The 18,556-nt window shown below is 38.9% G+C and overlaps 3 protein-coding genes, 10 non-coding genes and 1 pseudogene across 13 annotated transcripts; 1 reads left to right on the top strand and 13 right to left on the bottom strand.

Annotated features, from left to right (window-relative positions):
• Positions 1-1,132: 1,132 nt before the first annotated feature.
• Positions 1,133-2,188, bottom strand: LOC114538623. Its single transcript, XM_028559750.1, has one exon. It carries the CDS (start codon positions 2,186-2,188, stop codon positions 1,133-1,135), a length of 1,056 nt encoding a protein of 351 aa, XP_028415551.1.
• A 777-nt stretch (positions 2,189-2,965) lies between these two features.
• LOC114538622 lies at positions 2,966-6,570 on the bottom strand. The gene is made up of 2 exons (XM_028559749.1): positions 6,327-6,570; positions 2,966-5,502 (listed from the first exon to the last, which is right to left on the bottom strand). Exons 1-2 carry the CDS (start codon positions 6,568-6,570, stop codon positions 2,966-2,968), a joined length of 2,781 nt encoding a protein of 926 aa, XP_028415550.1.
• Positions 6,571-10,766: 4,196 nt separating this feature from the next.
• On the bottom strand, positions 10,767-10,879 carry LOC114538674 (annotated as a pseudogene).
• Positions 10,880-11,141: 262 nt separating this feature from the next.
• Positions 11,142-11,263, bottom strand: LOC114538650. The gene has a single exon (XR_003688801.1). It is a non-coding gene; the product is annotated as a U5 spliceosomal RNA (small nuclear RNA).
• Positions 11,264-11,511: 248 nt separating this feature from the next.
• LOC114538640 lies at positions 11,512-11,634 on the bottom strand. Its single transcript, XR_003688792.1, has one exon. It is a non-coding gene; the product is annotated as a U5 spliceosomal RNA (small nuclear RNA).
• A 251-nt stretch (positions 11,635-11,885) lies between these two features.
• LOC114538671 lies at positions 11,886-12,009 on the bottom strand. Its single transcript, XR_003688821.1, has one exon. It is a non-coding gene; the product is annotated as a U5 spliceosomal RNA (small nuclear RNA).
• A 250-nt stretch (positions 12,010-12,259) lies between these two features.
• On the bottom strand, positions 12,260-12,382 carry LOC114538651. The gene has a single exon (XR_003688802.1). It is a non-coding gene; the product is annotated as a U5 spliceosomal RNA (small nuclear RNA).
• A 250-nt stretch (positions 12,383-12,632) lies between these two features.
• On the bottom strand, positions 12,633-12,756 carry LOC114538664. The gene has a single exon (XR_003688815.1). It is a non-coding gene; the product is annotated as a U5 spliceosomal RNA (small nuclear RNA).
• Positions 12,757-13,006: 250 nt separating this feature from the next.
• LOC114538644 lies at positions 13,007-13,125 on the bottom strand. Its single transcript, XR_003688796.1, has one exon. It is a non-coding gene; the product is annotated as a U5 spliceosomal RNA (small nuclear RNA).
• Positions 13,126-13,373: 248 nt separating this feature from the next.
• Positions 13,374-13,496, bottom strand: LOC114538663. The gene has a single exon (XR_003688814.1). It is a non-coding gene; the product is annotated as a U5 spliceosomal RNA (small nuclear RNA).
• Positions 13,497-13,793: 297 nt separating this feature from the next.
• Positions 13,794-15,183, top strand: LOC114538621 (UPF0746 protein DDB_G0281095-like). Its single transcript, XM_028559748.1, has 2 exons — positions 13,794-14,263; positions 14,415-15,183. The coding sequence occupies exons 1-2, from the start codon at positions 14,238-14,240 to the stop codon at positions 15,181-15,183; spliced, it is 795 nt and encodes a 264-aa protein (XP_028415549.1). The 5' UTR covers positions 13,794-14,237.
• Positions 15,184-17,608: 2,425 nt separating this feature from the next.
• Positions 17,609-17,731, bottom strand: LOC114538634. Its single transcript, XR_003688787.1, has one exon. It is a non-coding gene; the product is annotated as a U5 spliceosomal RNA (small nuclear RNA).
• Positions 17,732-17,981: 250 nt separating this feature from the next.
• On the bottom strand, positions 17,982-18,099 carry LOC114538656. Its single transcript, XR_003688807.1, has one exon. It is a non-coding gene; the product is annotated as a U5 spliceosomal RNA (small nuclear RNA).
• Positions 18,100-18,347: 248 nt separating this feature from the next.
• LOC114538662 lies at positions 18,348-18,470 on the bottom strand. Its single transcript, XR_003688813.1, has one exon. It is a non-coding gene; the product is annotated as a U5 spliceosomal RNA (small nuclear RNA).
• Between the last annotated feature and the right edge of the window lie 86 nt (positions 18,471-18,556).

The raw sequence follows: 18,556 nt of genomic DNA, 5'->3' as shown, positions 1-18,556 counted from the left end.
CCTGGAGGACCGGCTCGCCATCATCAAGTGAAGCCAAAAAGATTGCGGATTTTAGGCTTTGCTGACGCCACATGGTCCTAAATGGCCTGGGTAGTTACCGCTGACAAACCGCGATCCAAAGACAAAAAAAAGTCATCTCCCTCCTGGTTTTTGATAAAAAATACTTTTGGTTTTCGGTGAATAATTTTTTCCTACCTTTTTGTTTTTAAGATAATAAATTATAATTAAAATTGTTTCTTCCGTTTCCGGGATTTCCCTGTTTTACAAATTATCGAAGCTGTGGTTTCTTGATCTACTTGTGATGTAGTAAATGTTTATCGGAAGAGAATCAGGTAATCTTTTTGAAATATTTTCGTTTCTTCCGTCTGGACTTCAGTATATAACTAGTATACGACTCAAAATTAAAGCTCAAAGCCAGTAAGTCTATCAAAACTGCTGTTATGAAAAGCAAAAATGTTTGCCAACAACATATTTTGATTTCATAATTATTAATTCAATAAAAGTTTTATTGTATGTTACAGTGAACTAGTTTTTTTATGTCAGCCTTTTTGGTAAATTTTCATAATGCAATTTTTTCAAACAGCCAACTTTTAGTAGAATGTATACAAGTTATAAGTTTGTGGGTATGTGGCAGACTGTATATTTCTAGCTAAACATGACATACTAGTCACTTTATATTGATTTATTTGCCTGACCTGGCAGGGGTTCAGGCAGGTTATTTAACAACCACTGAGTCAGTGGAGTGGCAGTTAAAGCCTTATATTTTCTTTGACAGGATTTATCATGGTTTAATAGCTATAATTTCTGTACTTGTACTCACTTTGTGAAAGTGAGACTTATCAGGTTTCTCTTATTTTGCAGGAATATGATGATGTAAAAGATCTTCACTCGATTTAAATGATGAAATTATAATAATCAAACATAAAATTTTACAAAATATATCGCTTCCAAAATTATAGAAGTTCGTTCTAAACTCTCAACTCTACACAACACATGTTTCACGTCGCGCGTGAATCTCGCGAGTCCGTCTCGTTACGCTAATTATTACATACTCCCCACCTTGACAGATCAGAAATGTCTGTCAACCTAATAACTAAACAACCATAAATAATTTATTTCAGTAAGTACAGTTTCAGTCCGTATTCTCTGATTTTGCTCGTTCGACAAAGGTAATTGGAAACTCAGCTGTCACTTCACGTTCACTATCGTTCACTTCAACTGGATACAATCTTTGTACCGCTCTTCTTGTCGTCGCGAGTTTTCCAGCTTTATTGAACATCCTTACTGTCGCTGCTCGAGCGTTTCCGTCTCTTCCTTTAAGTAAACTTTCTATTACTGCGATGGGCCAATTTAATCTTTTAACATTGTCTTCCTGTATTAAAACGACGTCTCCGACCTTGATTTTTGGGCCGCCTTTCTTGCTTGGCTGATGTTGTTCACGCAGTTGAGTCAAATACTCCGATTTCCATCTTTTCCAAAAGTGTTTTAGGACATTCTTAAGATACTTCTTTCTCTTCAACAATTCGTTCTTTCCTTCGTCGTTTGCGTCGATCTCTACTTGCGTTGGAACCGTAAGTATTCGCTTACCTAACACCAAATGCGAGGGGGTTAGCGGTTCATCTTCATCAGAATATACATACGTTAATGGTCTAGAGTTCAGGACTCCTTCTACTCGAATTAGTAATGTCAGAAGTTCTTCGTAAGTGAGCCTAGCATTCCGCAAGACTTTCTTTAGACATCTTTTAACGCTTCTGACCATGCGTTCATAAAATCCTCCCCACCAAGGGGATTTTTCTACAATATATCTCCATTTAATACCCCTAGACGCTATAAAGTTCTTGATTTCTTTTCCCTTGAACGTTTTCCCATTATCCGAAATAATCAGTGCTGGGATTCCACGTCGTCCAATGAATCGCTCTAAACTTCTAACAAAAGCTTCACTTGTCATGTCCGGAACCAAATCTAAATGTAAAGCTCTACTGCTCGCACAAGTGTATAAGGATATGTAAACTTTGTGCATATCTTTCGATTGACTATACATGTCCTTCACATACATGGGACCTGCGTAGTCGACGCCAATCTTGGAAAATGCTAATTCGTTGCTTAAACGAAACTCTGGTAATGGTGGCGCTTCAGGATTACCGTAAGGTGGACCTTCTAATCGTCGACAAATTACGCATTTCGACATGATTTTTTTCACGACCTGGCGACCTTTCGTTATCCAAAATTTGGATCGAACTTGCGTTAGAGTTTCTCGAACTCCATTATGTATGACCTGTTCGTGACTTCGAAGAACAACTAGTCTCGTAAAGTAATGATCACTTGGTAAAAGGATAGGGTATTTCCGTATCGTAGGGTAAGGGTGATTCTTGTATTCGCCCATGGCATCGTACAATGTCATTCTTATCTTTGAACAAGTTTAAGGACTTCTTTACCTTTTCATAGTTTGCTTGCTTGGTCATTGGATACTGAATGTCTTTTATCCATTTTAGTTCTGCGTTGTCAATTTCTTCACAGGTAATCAAACCGAGAGTGGTATCAAGATTCTTTGCACGTTTCTTAAAATTGTTAATGAAGCGTAAAACATACACTGTCACTCGAAGTAATCTTACAATACTACTGTATTTCGAAACATCTATCAGTTCCATGATACTTGGATTTTGTGCAACATTAACGGCTGTTGTAATAACGCTTATTCGTGGAGACTTTAACTCTGAATCGTCTTCTTGAACATTACGGGGTTGAGATGGCCAATGTTCATTAGATTTTATTAGATATTCAGGACCGTTCCACCACAATTTGTTTTCTGCAAGTTGGGTCGCTGTTGTTCCGCGTGATGCAATGTCTGCGGGGTTTTGTTTGGTAGGGACGTATCTCCATAACTTTGGGGGAGCTAGTCTTCTTATCTCTACCAATCGGTTTTCGACAAATTGTTTGAATTCTTTGTTAGAATTTCGTATCCAACTTAGTACGACCGTAGATCGGACCAATATGTAACTGAATCGATCTTTTTAACGTCATTCAATGCTTCCTTTACGCTTTTGGTTAACCGTGATGCTACGAGACTCGATAATAGTTCTAGCCGAGGAATCGTTTGTTTCGACATTGGGGCAACTCGCGTTTTTGAAGCAATTAAATCACAATGAATACCTTCCGAATGTTCACATCGAAGATAGACACATGCACCATAGGAACTTTCAGATGCGTCTCCAAATGAATGCAACTCGGCTGACTTAACTTCACTAGCAAATGCTTCTGGACAATAACATCTTTGGATACTCATGTGGTTTGCTTCTTTCAATTTCTGAACAATTTGAGTCCATTCTTGGCAAAATTCATCATTAAGTGGTTCGTCCCAGTCTACTTTACTCTTGCACAACTCTTGAAACATTTGTTTAAACCGAAGGGTTACTGGGGATATAAGACCTAATGGATCATAAAACTTTGCCGCAACGCTTAGAATGTTTCTCTTTGTGATTGGATTTTTCTCAACGTTCTTCAAGGCGGCAGAAAAAATCATAATTAACGTGTCCGTTTGGGGGTTCCATACTTGACCCAAAACACGAGGATGGGAATTAAGTTGTTTGGATTCTAAGACAGACTTTGAATATCCTTGATCTTCTTCCATCACTGAACTCGGTAAATTGGATGATTGTTGAGGACTTTCTGAAAATTGTGGATCGTTTTGAAACTCTGTCATCAACTCTTTACTGTTACTCAGCCACTTGCGCATATTTAAACCTCCTTCGGAAAATCGGGTTTTGATTTTCTTAGCTAACTCTAAGGCTGACTCTGTATCGTGTGATCCAGATGCAAGATCATCCACATAGAGGGATTTTAACACTTTGGTTACAAAGGTTAGATCAATGGTGGAATATTGGACAAGGTGATGATGTAGTACAGCATTCAAAATGGCTGTACTGCATGTGAGACCAAACACTAGTCGGGCAAATCTTAAAGTTACAATGTTCGGGTTTGAGTCATGAATGTCATCAATCCAAAAGAAGCGCAAATAATCTCGATGCTCTGGCGAGATAGAAATATTCAGGAACGCCTTTTCAATATCAGCGATCATCGCCACTTTATACGCGCGAAATCGAACCAGAATATCGAATATTAGGGTATTGAGAGAGGGTCCAGTGTGCAAACAGTCATTTAAACTCGTTTCAGGGCTTTTTGCCGACGCGTCATATACGACTCGGACCTTCGTTGTATTCTTATCTTCTCGGACAACCTCACGATGTGGTAAGTAATGAACTTTTCCAACTGGAACAAGGACATCATCAGCAGGTTCTACGACACCAGATTTGATTTGATCTTTTATTATATTGTCATATTCCTGTAGAAGATTGGGGTTAGCTTTCAATCGGGTTAGCAAAGAGTTTAACCGTTTCACAGAACCCACATGATTGTCTGGTAGTAGAGGGTGCTCTTCTCGAAAGGGTAGCTTAACTTCGTACTGGTTTCCATTAAAGCTTATGTCTTCCATGAACTTTGACTCGGTGGTAGGCTCGTTATCTCGTATTCCCAACGTTTCTAGATCCCACAGTTTTTGCAATTGGTCGTGCAATCGGTCGGTTGGGGTTGTCGTAACTGGTTCGGCATCGATGCGAAGGACATGAGTACCATTGAGGTTGACGGAACAGCTGCGGTTTTCTTGATTCCCTTTGATCACGGGTCCAGACAGTACCCATCCAAGTCTAGTAAGGACAGCTACTGGACCAGGGCTCCCACCACGCTTTGTTGTGCCAGTTATAAATTTCCAGTAGTAATCGGCACCAATCAATATGTCCACTTGTACATCATCATCAGACATACCTGGGTTGTCGGCAAGATTCAAACCACGAAGATGCGGGTATTCTTCAAGTGCTACTTTAATCGACTGATTGCTAATCGGACTACATATTGTAGGCACACTGTATGCATCCATCAACATATCATTCCTTTCGGTATCTGTTATTGCAAACTTAACTCTATTGCATGTTAGGACTTTAGGGGCTTCGTCCCCGAAGGTCTTTATAAGTAGGTTTTCTGAATCAACCGTCTCTAAATTCAGGGTATTTCTGAGTCTGTTCGATATGTACGACCGCTGACTACACGAATCGAACACAATTCTAGCGTTATGCTTTCTGTCTGCATTACTTCCAACTTCACCCACTAAACCTTGAGCTGTCTGTAAAAGAACCGCTGTATTGCTCTCAACATACATAGTCGATGCTTCACTTTGGGTTTCCTGTCCATTGTCTGGTTTGGGTTTGAGCTTACAATCTTTCTGGCTTTGTTCAGGGTTATGTTGTTGGTCTGCCTCGCTTCCCGGGGCAGGGGGTTTACTGTCATTCTTCTCGCAGATTGATAGATGATGATGACCACCACACTTCTGGCATTTATAATGAGAATCACAATGTTTAATGATATGACCAGATCTCAGGCATAAGAAACATTTTCCCTTTTTCCTTAAAATTGCTCTACGGGCAGCTCTATCCGTCACAATAGGGCCCGATGCTGATGTATGGTGCTCCGAACAATAACTACAGTAGGGTATGGTTGATGGACCTTTACTCGATAACAGGGTTGATGATGAATGGGGTAGTTTCCCTCTAAATCGCACTTTATTTTCAAATGGTTTGGATGAATTACGTTCTGACATGGTATTACATCTCTCTCTGGCTTCAAGTTCCAACTTAAACTTACGCAACAGTTGGTCAATGTTCCACTCATTCCTCTCTAAATTTCGGGCAACAATAAGGCGCATTTCTTCAGGGAGCTTATTGACAATAAGTGGCACAAGAAGGCTTCCATATGAGTTAGAATCTATTCCCAGATTTCTAAGACTTCTAATGTGGGTTTCAATTGAGTCGTACAGTTGACGAATTTTCCTGGTTTTGTGTATGTCACTCACAGCTGGTAAATTTAATAATTCTTCCATGTGACTCGATATGATGATCTGGGGGTCTGCAAATCTATCTTTAAGCAATTGGACTGTTGATTCATAGTTATCTGCAGTTAGTGCAAAACCGTCTATAGCTGAAGCGGCATTGCCCTCGACCAAACTCTTCAGGTAATTGAACTTATCGATTTTGGATAGACTGTTATTATTATGTACTGCAGCTTCAAAACTGTCCCAAAAAGACTGCCATGATTTGGGATCCCCTGAGAATTTCTTTAATGACAACTTTGGTAGTTTAGCTTTAATAGCTGGAGCTGTATATTAGTAGGACTGCTATTTGACACAGTTTGTGAATTGTTTGAAGACGGGGTTGCCATATTAATGTTCACCGGGTTCAGAGCATTATCTATCTTAACACATGCTCGATTGATAGACTCACCGATATCACTGGCTTCGAGTATCTCCTTATTAATACCTTCATCTTTCGTTGACTCCAATATAGCTTCGTCGATACTCTTAAGAATTTCTTTCTTATCTTTCAAAGTTACTTTGAGACTTTCTAACTTTTCTCTTTCGCTCGTAGATCCGCTAAAATGCTCGATAATTCCGTTGACACTCTCAATAAGTTTGCTAACGTAAGCACGATGCCCGCCACGTATTCGAATCTGTTTTTCACTCGACATTTTCAATTTTTATCCGAATTCTATCCGGCTCGAAGGACCATGATGTAAAATAAGATCTTCACTCGATTTAAATGATGAAATTATAATAATCAAACATAAAATTTTACAAAATATATCGCTTCCAAAATTATAGAAGTTCGTTCTAAACTCTCAACTCTACACAACACATGTTTCACGTCGCGCGTGAATCTCGCGAGTCCGTCTCGTTACGCTAATTATTACATATGATGCCAATTGGAAAAAAGGCAAGAGATGGCTTGCATCCTTTCATTCCTTTGTTCTGAAATATTGAATTAGAGCAAAATGCAATGTATCATACACATGAGCTGCTCATTGATAATGCCATATTGATTTAATTTTAACCTTTTTCTTACAGTTTAATTCAAATAAATGAATACAAACATTGACTCATTGTGTGGATTGTGTCTCAAATCAATAACAAGAAACCTTTCTTAAATAATTTCCTAAATCATCCCCCCCCCAAGAGGGCTAGTTAATGGGGATAATTCAGCATAAGAGAGTGAATAAGCCCCATTTCATTGTGAAAGTTCCTTTGAAACATGAAATCACTGTAACTGCAGTAAAAGAAAACCTACACCAGTTGGTAACATATCAGCTATAAATTCTGAAATACAATTCTCAATATGTAGGCTACTAATCATTGTCACAATGGACAATATCACAGGTATTAGACTGTATCAAGGTGCATCCATGATCAGGAATGTTAAATGAGCAATGCTATAAATCAAATATGACTGAATAGCTGAAATTGTATTTTCTGCACATAAAATGTTGATAAATGCATTAGAGTTTAGAAAACTTCAATTTATCTCCATAACAGATCCAAACAATTTCTGGCATACAAAAAGTTAAGAAATTCTTAGACGTTTCCTCTAGAAGTTCAAAAATCAATCGGATTTCATGCGGATTGTAAATATTAAACATGAATAAATCAATGAAACTCGGAAGAATGAAAATTACCGGTGAGGTAGTTGACGTTTTTTTTCCATCTTTTGAGGTTATATCTTATTTAGCCTGGTATTGGTAAAACAACGTGTACGACTTGTATACATCTTGAATCTTTTTTCGTACTATATATAAAATATATCGAAAACAACAAGGTTTCGCACAAAATAATTTTTTTTAAAAAAATCCAGGAGGGGAATGTTTTCAAAGCAGGCTCGGATTTGAGCCTGGTCAGAGGTAACTACCATGGCCATTTAGGACCATGTGGCGTCAGCAGCAGCTTCTACGCATGCGCAGAGGCGAGTCCGCCATGTTTTCGGTTCAAAAAGATGGCGGCGAAGTTACTGAAAAATGACGAGCCGGTCCTCCAGGTTTTATAGCTCAGTGGTCTACCAGTGACTCTAATAAGACTGGAACCATAATCAACAATAAAGACTAGTCATTGGATGAAGCCGATTTGAATATAATTTGCTGATTAAGGCGGCAGCCGCGCGAGCAAATCAAGCCTTCAAAAGAACTGGGCGAGTGAGAATTCCGTAAAAATCGTTTTTTTGGCAAAATTGCCAGAAAGTGCAATTTTTATTGACCACTTCAACTTTAAACAACGAATTTACCATTTTTGGATAGACCTAGTAATCCGCATCATCTTACTGTAAAAACCGGCGAGGTACCAGCTTTGTACTTGAAATATTTAAAGAATTTGAACGGGCCGAAAAAAAACTTCGCCTTCAACTCGCAAAAAAATAGGTTTGCACTTTTCACGTTAATAAACTTGTTTTTTAGTAAATCTAAGTGTCAATGCTTATTTTAAGCTTTTATTCATGATCAGATGAGATGGATTTGTGTATAAAAACCGGCGTTGTTTTGGTGGTGTAATTTCAACTCTTGGCCTTCATGGCGGCCATCAGTGCTGGCTTCAAAGATGGCGGCCAAGTTATCGTTCCAGTCTTTTTAGAGTTCACTGGTCTCACTCGTTCGCATTTCACGCATGCGCACAAGTACCATGACCACTTGAACGTCCACGGTCCACGACATAGAATTTGAGCAGCTTTGGATTCTGCTATGTTCTGTCACAATACCCGGGTGTAATAAATCTCCCGCGGAATTAGTACCCTCGCACGGCGCTTCGCGCCGGCTCGGGGAAAAACCCAAATTTATTTTCGTTGCAACAATCCGTTTGCTTGATAAATAATCCTTGCAGTTTAGTGTTTTTTCAATGACTCTCTGGGACACATGCATGTCCTATAAATTTGTAAAACGGGAGTCCAAATCTGGAATACAGCGAATATAATTACTTTATCTTATAATGTGCGTGTTAGATATACTGTAGAGCCAGGAATTTCTCAGTAATTTTTCTAGGTGTTTATGTCCTGTGGTGTAATGGTTAGCACTTCGGACTCTGAATACGATTAATTATATAGTTGCCTAGTTAATAGCTATAGTTGCATAATTTACAAAAGTATGACAACAAGAGCCTCACCAGAGAGTTGAACTCTGGACCCCTTGCGCCGGTTGTTCGAAAGGTGGATAAGTCGCTATCCAACGGATAAGTCGCTATCCAACGAATAAGTTTTATCCAGCGTGTGATTTCCGTCGCACGAAGCTTCGATAACTTTATCCAGCGGATAAAAATCGCTATCTACCGGATAAATTTATCCAAGGTCCGGAGGTGGTTTAAATCCACTATCCAGTGGATAAATTCAAAGATACAAGGTAACACTGTAAACATTTTATAAAATAGGAATAAATGTCATATTCCTGTTACTGTGTTTCAACAAACTAATACACATCATGATTGTATTCACTATTAAAAATGTTTTCGAAGTGCAATTTGTCGCAGCGCGTTTCACGTTGCCTACACTTTCCGTTCCGAGCGGCGATTTTTTGGAGATCCTCGCATTTATAACAGGCGGTAAATTTACTATACGCTTCTAATCAGTTTATAAACGCGAATATGCAAAGAAAGATTCAACCTATTCCAAGGAAACTTGCTAATATCTAAGTAATTTCATTCACGAACATTAAAATAGTGTTCCTAAATTAGCTATGGAACCGAAAGGCAAAGCGTTGCAAGGTCAAGGAATAAAATTGCAATGTGTTTGATTAATAAAATCACTATGATGTGAAGTGCAAAGTTCGATTAAATCACTTGTTCAAGTCTTTTCCATTCAGTAATTATACTCGAGAATTCGTAATGATTATGAATTCAATGTTGTAAATGCTTAGCAACAGCTGACGTTGTGGTACGAAATTTCAGGATAATCCTGTTTTCTTCCGGTAAATTTTACCTTATCTATTGGATAGCTATCCACTTCGATCACTATCCACGCTTCGTGCAACGCGTTATTATCCAATGGATAACTATCCACTGGATAGCAGATTTATCCGTTGGATAAGTTATCCATCTTTCGAACAACCGGCCCCTGGTTTACAAGACCAGTGCTCTAACCACTGAGCTAATGAAGCGCACGTACAAGCTAACGCGAATATTGTTGCTTAATCTTATAATGTGCACGCATCAAATTATGCTTCACAGGGTGTATAAAAAAAGGGTAATCCAACTTTGGGGCGCTATTGTACGTGAACTACTCATTCCAGCAAATGAATTTTTTTCACATTCGGAAAGGTTAGGCTTTTAGTTAACTATCGAATGACATGTTTTTAATACCAAATGATAAAAAAAATGAGCAAATAGGAGGCTGATAAAAAGTGTTAGTAAAAATCGCATATTCTCACCTCTGAAAGTTGGGACTAAAACCATTGAAAATTAACTCCCTTTAGGACTTAATTGAAGAATTTTGCTTCCGAATAAACTACCCGCCAATGCATGGTAAGTAGGAATAAATCACATCAGGAGAACATTCCAAGCAATGCGGCGGCGATGTTAACTCTATCGATATAGAGATGGTGGTCAAGTTGAAGGCATGACGCATAATCTCTTTTTAAAAGTGTAAATGTAAATAATCGCAATAAACATGTTGTAAAACCAGTGCAAGCTGTAACATGTTCGTGATTAATTGTTTTTGTTCTTTTGTTATGCACTGCTTTGATTAGGCTCAAAGGTGAAAATATGCGATTGTGACTAAAGTTTTTTATCAGCCTCGTATGTTTTCATTTTTCACAATTTGGTATTAAAAGCATATCTTTTGATAGATAGAAGCCAAAGGAGATTGGACAAGCGATTAGAAAGTTGTAACGTGAGCTCTCGACCAATGAGATCACCCTATTTTCGCCCTATTTTCGGGTGGGCGACAAAAAATACCCTTAGGCATATTGTGTTGTTCTCCTCCACGGCAACCTTTAGTAAAAGGCGAAAGATTTTTTTGTAGGAGAACCAAGGCTTGGAAACTTCAGTGCTTGTCAGTGCTGTATAAACGAAATAGTTTCACTTTTGGAACACGGTAGTCACGGAAGTGCGCGCAATGTTATCAATTGTGACGAATATTATTTTTTTATAATTAGCAGTTGCTAAATCAGTTGTGGGGTGTCGTTTGATATTTTGGCGTGACCAATAGCCTTCTGCCAAGAAAGCAGCATTGGGAATCCGGATTACGCCAGCTGTTGATCTCGCACACTTTTTGATCTCGCACACTTTTGATAAACACCCGCCTGGAAAATCCGGCGGGCGACAAAAATACCTTTAGGCCCATTGAGTTGTTCTCCTCCACGGAAATCTTTAGTAAAAGGCGAAAGATTTTTTCGTGTAAATGAAGAAGAACCAAGGCTTGGAAACTTGGGTTTTTGTCAATGCTATATAAACGAAATAGTTTCTCTTTTGTGACACGGTAATCACGGAAGTGCGCGCGCAATGTTATCAATTGTGACGAATATAATTGTTTTTTTAATTCGCAGTTGCTCAATTAATTGTGGGGTGTCGTTTGATATTTTGGCGTGATCAATAGCCTTCTGCAAAGAAAGGAGCATTGGGAATCCGGATTACGCCGACTGTTGATCTCGTACACTTTTGATAAACACCCGCCTGGAAAATCCGGCGGGCGACAAAAAATACCCTTAGGCCCATTGTGTTGTTCTCCTCCACGGAAATCTTTAGTAAAAGGCGAAAGATTTTTTCGTGTGAATGAAGGAGAACCAAGGCTTGGAAACTTCGGTGTTTGTCAGTGCTATAGAAACGAATTAGTTTCACTTTTGGAACACGGTAGTCACGGAAGTGCGCGCGCAATGTTATCAATTGTGACGTATATAATTTTTTTTATATAATTGGCAGTTGCTCAATCAATTGTGGGGTGCCGTTTGATATTTTGGCGTGATCAATAGCCTTCTGCCAGGGAAAAAGAAGCATTGGGAATCCGGATTACGCCAGCTGTTGATCTCGTACACTTTTAATAAACACCCGCCTGAAAATCCGGCGGGCGACAAAAAATACACTTAGGCCCATTGTGTTGTTCTCCTCCACGGAAATCTTTAGTAAAAGGCGAAAGATTTTTTCGTGTGAATGAAGGAGAACCAAGGCTTGGAAACTTTGGTGCTTGTCAGCGCTGTATAAACGAAATAGTTACGCTTTTGGAACACGGTAGTCAGGAAAGTGCGCGCGCAATGTTATCAATTGTGACGTATATTATTGTTTTTATAATTAGCAGTTGCTCAATCAATTGTGGGGTGTCGTTTGATATTTTGGCGTGATCAATAGCCTTCTCCCAGGGAGAAGGAACATTGGGAATCCGGATGACGCCAGCTGTTGATCTCGTACACTTTTGATAAACACCCGCCTGGAAAATCCGGCGGGCGACAAAAAATACCCTTAGGCCATTTGTGTTGTTCTCCTCCACGGAAATCTTTAGTAAAAGGCGAAAGATTTTTTCGTGTGAATGAAGGAGAACCAAGGCTTGGAAACGTCGGTGTTTGTCAGTGCTGTATAAATGAAATAGTTTCGCTTTTGGGACACGGTAACACGGAAGTGCGCGCGCATATGTTATCAATTGTGACGAATATAAGTGTTTTTTTTTAATTCGCAGTTGCTCAATCAATTGTGGGGTGTCGTTTGATATTTTGGCGTGATCAATAGCCTTCTGCAAAGAAAGGAGCATTGAGAATCCGGATTACGCCAGCTGTTGATCTCGTACACCTTTGATAAACACCTGCCTGGAAAATCCGGCGGGCGACAAAAAATACCCTTAGGCCCATTGTGTTGTTTCTCCTCCACGGAAATCTTTAGTAAAAGGCAAAAGATTTTTTCGTGTAAATGAAGGAGAACCAAGGCTTGGAAACTTGGGTATTTGTCAGTGCTGTATAAACGAAATAGTTTCGCTTTTGGGACACGGTAATCACGGAAGTGCGCGCGCAATGTTATCAATTGTGACGAATATAATTGTTTTTTTAATTCGCAGTTGCTCAGTCAATTTTGGGGTGTCGTTTCATATTTTGGCGTGATCAATAGCCTTCTGCCAGGAAAAGGAGCATTGGGAATCCGGATTACGCCAGCTGTTGATCTCGTACACTTTTGATAAACACCCGCCTGGAAAATCCGGCGACAAAAAAATACCTTTAAGCCCATTGTCTTGTTCTCCTCCACGGAAATCTTTAGTAAAAGGCGAAAGATTTTTTCGTGTAAATGAAGAAGAACCAAGGCTTGGAAACTTGGGTTTTTGTCAGTGCTGTATAAACGAAATAGTTTCGCTTTTGGGACACGGTAGTCAGGGAAGTGCGCGCGAAATGTTATCAATTGTGACGAATATTATTGTTTTTATAATTAGCAGTTGCTCAATCAATTGTGGGATGTCGTTTAATATTTTGGCGTGATCAATCGCCTTCTGCCAAGAAAGGAGCATTGGGAATCCGGATTACGCCAGCTTTTGATCTCGTACACCTTTGATAAACACCCGCCTGGAAAATCCGGCGAGCGACAAAAAATACCTTTAGGCCCATTGTGTTGTTCACCTCCACGGAAACCTTTAGTAAAAGGCGAAAGATTTTTTCGTGCAAATGAAGTAGAACCAAGGCTTGGAAACTTCGGTGCTTGTCACTGCTGTATAAACGAAATAGTAGACAGATTTAGAAAAGACGACGCGGCGTCTAAGACGACGTGAGATCACTGAGATGGCGTATTTTGGCGCGAAAATATGGCGTTGTCTTGATTGCGACGTCGTCACAGAGATTTTCAGGACGCCAAAATCTATTTTTCACGTCCTGTTTAGGACGGCAACTCAAAGTGCTTTTTTTTTCCAGAAAAGGTACGTAAAAGGACGCACGAAATAAAGAATTCTATAAATAATTGTCTACTATGCTTATTTTTTATGCTTTTAAAATATTGTGCGCATTTACGGATGCATTTATGCACATAAATTAAAATAGCATTTGTGCAAAAAATATTTCTGGTTCCGCCAAAGCGTTTCCGTCGTACATAAATTTGGTTGAAAAGATCAAAAGAAATACAATACGAACAAAAACTACAAAATAATCAACTATTGAAATGATGAGCTGTTTGCAGGACTAAATGAAGATGTTTTTACATATTTTACTAGTATTAGTGTTTACATTCATTAACATTGTTTTCTCGTACAAGTTTTAATGCAATATATAAAACATAAACATATAACTATATATTAAAATATCGGGTCAGAAGACTCGATCATATAGCGAGGTATTTATCAACTGTAATTTTGTTTTAACAGTGTTTTTATTATTTATATCGTTTAGAGTTAAATTTTATAATAATTCAAATTGTATTCGTCTGTCATCTCACTATGGAGGATAGCAGCTTGAAAAAAAAGTAAGTTATAATACTGTGAACTTACAAATATATTTAATTTTACAAGAAGTAAAAGCTATTTATGCACATAGGCCACATAGGCATTTTAGTTTCTATTTAACTTTGGCCTATTAGTACCAATGCCTTAGTTTATTTTTATTCCTATGTTTAGACGCGTTTTCACCTGGAATGAGCAGAAGGATATTCATTTGTTGAGAGAGATAGCTGCCGAAGGCGTCCTTCAACACAAAGCCAAGTCTAGGGACAGGGGGGCTGGCTGGCAACTGGTGGCAAGCAAGTTGGGCTCCACATGCGAAAATGTAGAAGTCACTTCTCGAGCTGTCCGTGACCACTTCAAGGCACTGGAGAAAAGACACAAAGCCAGAATGGCACAAGAAGAGAGAGCAAGTGGAATCAGTGTTGAGGAGCTGTCAGAACAGGAGAGATTGTTGGAGGAGTTGGTGGAGATAAACGAGGCAACAGAAAGGAGAGCAGAGGAAGAAGATGATGAAAAGAAAACTGCAGCAGAGAAAGAAAGGGGGCAGGCATTAGAGATGCGGCAAAGAGCTTTGGAGCGAATTGGAGAGACGCAAAAGAGGCAAGGAAATAATAAAGAGACTAGGAAGAGAAGGTCCTCAGGTGAGACATTGGAATGGTTGAGAGAGAAGGCAGAGATGAACAAGAAGATGAGGGAGGAAGAACTGAAAGAGAAGCAAGAACAGCAAAACAGCATGAAGGAAGAAAGGATGATGTTGGTGGAACAGATGAAGTTGATGCATGAGAATAGCACTGCCCAGCTCCATCAGTTCAGGTATGACCAACAAGTTCAACAACAGCAACAACAAGAACAATTTGCCCTGCTGCAGCAACAAATGTTATCTATAATGCAACAACAACAACAACAAATACAAGTCTTGGCAAATTTATTAAAAAACAATTAATATTAAAATTTTCTTACTTTAATCTAATATTGTTACAAATTACTATTTGAGACATTGAAGTCATTGATAATTTACAAATAGTGTTTTTAAATTGTTTACTGAAAATCTTCTATTAAATCATGTTTGTACAACAAAATGCTGAAGAAGGTTATTGTTGATGGAAATTCTGAATAATTAATTATTCTGAAAAGTTAATAGAGGATTTACAGTATTACCAATTACATATCATGAAGTTATAAATTTTTATTCAGCAATATTTATATTTTAAAATTATTCATATTTTTACATAAATGTTGTAATATATTATTCAACATTGATTGCATTTATAATTAATGAAATTGAATTTTTGAACAATTATTAAACAAATGTTTTCAACAAATATGTTTCAACTATAATTGTTTATAATTAGCATAATAGAACTTTGTCTTAGAACTTAGTGTTCAGAAAAAAATCTGAAAACAGTTTGGTCATAATTTGAAACTCACCAAAAATATTCATGCAAAGTAGGTGGTGTAAGTCCAAAATAAGTTGACACAATGTTACCATAAAGGCAGGTTCGAGTATTTTCAAGCAATGCACAAGTAACATACATTTTACCAATAGCACTTAAATGTATTTTCATTTGTCTTTTAAAATCAATGAAACTGAAATACTTTGTTATGTTGTCAAACATCCATTCCACTGACACTCTGAGTTCACTCATCGCTTTGTTGTAAGCTTCCATTTCAGGGGTTAGTGCAGCTTCTCTGAAGGGTGCTTGAAGGTGCACTCCCAAAGGGTAGGCAGGGTCACCATAGAGGCAAAGTGGCACACCATTGTGGAAGGCAACACGTCTCAGATTAGGTAGGACACCAGACTCCTGCAACATGATGCTGTCATGACGTTTTCCTTCATACGGGCCAGAAAGGTTACCAATAAGACCATTTGGCAAAACAATGCTTTGAAATTTAATGGCATGCACACGCTTATGGCCATTGTACATGACTCGTTGATGGTACTTTGGTCGTGTTATCCCTCTGACTGTCCCATCTACAAATCCAAAACAATTGTGTAAAGGGGCGCCACATTGATGTACTGTTTGGGCATAGTTGTGCAGTTGGTCCGGCGATAGGAAGGGCTGATCCCAGCTTTCTAGTCGATGGTGATGTGTCTCATAAACAATATCCAATACTTTATTGAATATAAGACATAACTCAGGAGGACTCCGACCAAACCGATATGCCATATCTGTATACCAAAAAGGGTAGGCCAACCTCTTCAAGAAAATGCATAAACTCTCCATGCCACTGCAGACGGTACCTTGCTTGCAGACTAGCTCTTCCGGGATTTGTAAACATCTCATCAATGTGGGCAAGTCCTTTTTTTCAAACCGTAACTCTGTGTTGCACTCTACATCATCCCAACTCTCCAAGTCAAAATCTTGAAATTTCCAATGCGGAAAAACCTGCTTCGATTGATTGTATTCGTACAGCAATACAAACTCTTCGTCGTCAATTATATTCTCTGCATTAGCAACCATCAAAGCATCTCTGACAGCTTCAAGACCACCAGCCGCCATAATTTTAAAATATGCAATGTTTACGAAATACAAAAACTTTAAGCGTAAAAAATCACGACATCATGACGATAGCACAAGAAATTTAAAAGAAACGATTTAAATTTGATTTGTAAACGTTTTTACATGTCATAAATATACTAAAGCCTAAAGGATAAACTAAACAATATTACTGTTATAAAGAAAGAAAATATCTAGATACGTAAAGTCACTTATCGCGCAAATGTCAATGCATATTAAAATATGTCTGAATGTTTGCATTCCATATTTTCTCTATTCAGCCTTTCTTTCGAAGAATATAGCACCGTGCAAGGACGATTCGTCTCAGCGTTTTAAACTTTTAGTACAAAGAAATTATTATCGAAGTTCGATGGCAAACGCCCGTCTTCTTTGGTTCGTCTTTGCAAATCTAAATAACTTTTACTCACAACACGACGGCGTCCTCGACCCGGTAATCGTGCGCCATCTTACGTCGTCTTAGACGCCGCGTCGTCTTTTCTAAATCTGTCTAGTTACGCTTTTGGAACACGGTAGTCAGAGAAGTGCGCGCGCAATGTTATCAATTGTGACGAATATTATTGTTTTTATAATTAGCAGTTGCTCAATCAGTTGTGGGGTGTCGTTTAATATTTTGGCGTGATCATTAGCCTTCTGCCAAGAAAGGAGCTTTGGGAATCCGGATTACGCCAGCTGTTGATCTCGTACACTTTTGATAAATACCCGCCGTTTTTATATAATTGGCAGTTGCTCAATCAATTGTGGGGTGCCGTTTGATATTTTGGCGTGATCAATAGCCTTCTGCCAGGGAAAAAGAAGCATTGGGAATCCGGATTACGCCAGCTGTTGAACTCGTACACTTTTGATAAACACCCGCCTGGAAAATCCGGCGGGCGACAAAAAATACCCTTAGGCCCATTGTGTTGTTCTCCTCCACGGAAATCTTTAGTAAAAGGCGAAAGATTTTTTCGTGTAAATGAAGGAGAACCAAGGCTTGGAAACTTTGGTGTTTGTCAGTGCTGTATAAACGAAATAGTTTCGCTTTTGGGACACGGTAATCACGGAAGTGCGCGCGCAATGTTATCAATTGTGACAAATATTATTGTTTTTATAATTACCAGTTGCTCAATCAATTGTGGGGTGTCGTTTCATATTTTGGCGTGATCAATAGCCTTCTGCCAGGAAAAGGAGCATTGGGAATCCGGATTACGCCAGCTGTTGATCTCGTACACTTTTGATAAACACCCGCCTGGAAAATCCGGCGACAAAAAATACCTTTAAGCCCATTGTCTTGTTCTCCTCCACGGTAATCTTTAGTAAAAGGCGAAAGATTTTTTCGTGTAAATGAAGAAGAACCAAGGCTTGGAAACTTGGGTTTTTGTCAGTGCTGTATAAACGAAATAGTTTCGCTTTTGGGACACGGTAGTCAGGGAAGTGCGCGCGAAATGTTATCAATTGTGACGAATATTATTGTTTTTATAATTAGCAGTTGCTCACTCAATTGTGGGATGTCGTTTAATATTTTGTCGTGATCAATAGCCTTCTGCCAAGAAAGGAGCATTGGGAATCCGGATTACGCCAGCTTTTGATCTCGTACACCTTTGATAAACACCCGCCTGGAAAATCCGGCGAGCGACAAAAAATACCTTTAGGCCCATTGTGTTGTTCACCTCCACGGAAACCTTTAGTAAAAGGCGAAAGATTTTTTCGTGCAAATGAAGTAGAACCAAGGCTTGGAAACTTCGGTGCTTGTCACTGCTGTATAAACGAAATAGTTACGCTTTTGGAACACGGTAGTCAGGGAAGTGCGCGCGCAATGTT

This window comes from Dendronephthya gigantea, unplaced genomic scaffold, assembly GCF_004324835.1.
Source record: "Dendronephthya gigantea isolate DGI-Jeju-01 unplaced genomic scaffold, DenGig_1.0 000190F, whole genome shotgun sequence".
Classification (NCBI taxonomy): Eukaryota; Metazoa; Cnidaria; class Anthozoa; order Malacalcyonacea; family Nephtheidae; genus Dendronephthya; species Dendronephthya gigantea.
Note: the sequence above shows the minus strand (reverse complement) of the source record. Positions and strands in the feature narration are given on the sequence as shown.

Coding starts and splice junctions, on each gene's coding strand:
- LOC114538623 (XM_028559750.1), bottom strand. CDS start 2,188: ATGTCGAAATGCGTAATTTGTCGACGATTAGAAGGTCCACCTTACGGT.
- LOC114538622 (XM_028559749.1), bottom strand. CDS start 6,570: ATGTCGAGTGAAAAACAGATTCGAATACGTGGCGGGCATCGTGCTTAC. Junction 5,503..6,326: donor ACTCGAAGCCAGTGATATCG/GTGAGTCTATCA, acceptor ACCATACATCAG/CATCGGGCCCTATTGTGACG.
- LOC114538621 (XM_028559748.1), top strand. CDS start 14,238: ATGGAGGATAGCAGCTTGAAAAAAAA. Junction 14,264..14,414: donor GATAGCAGCTTGAAAAAAAA/GTAAGTTATAAT, acceptor TCCTATGTTTAG/ACGCGTTTTCACCTGGAATG.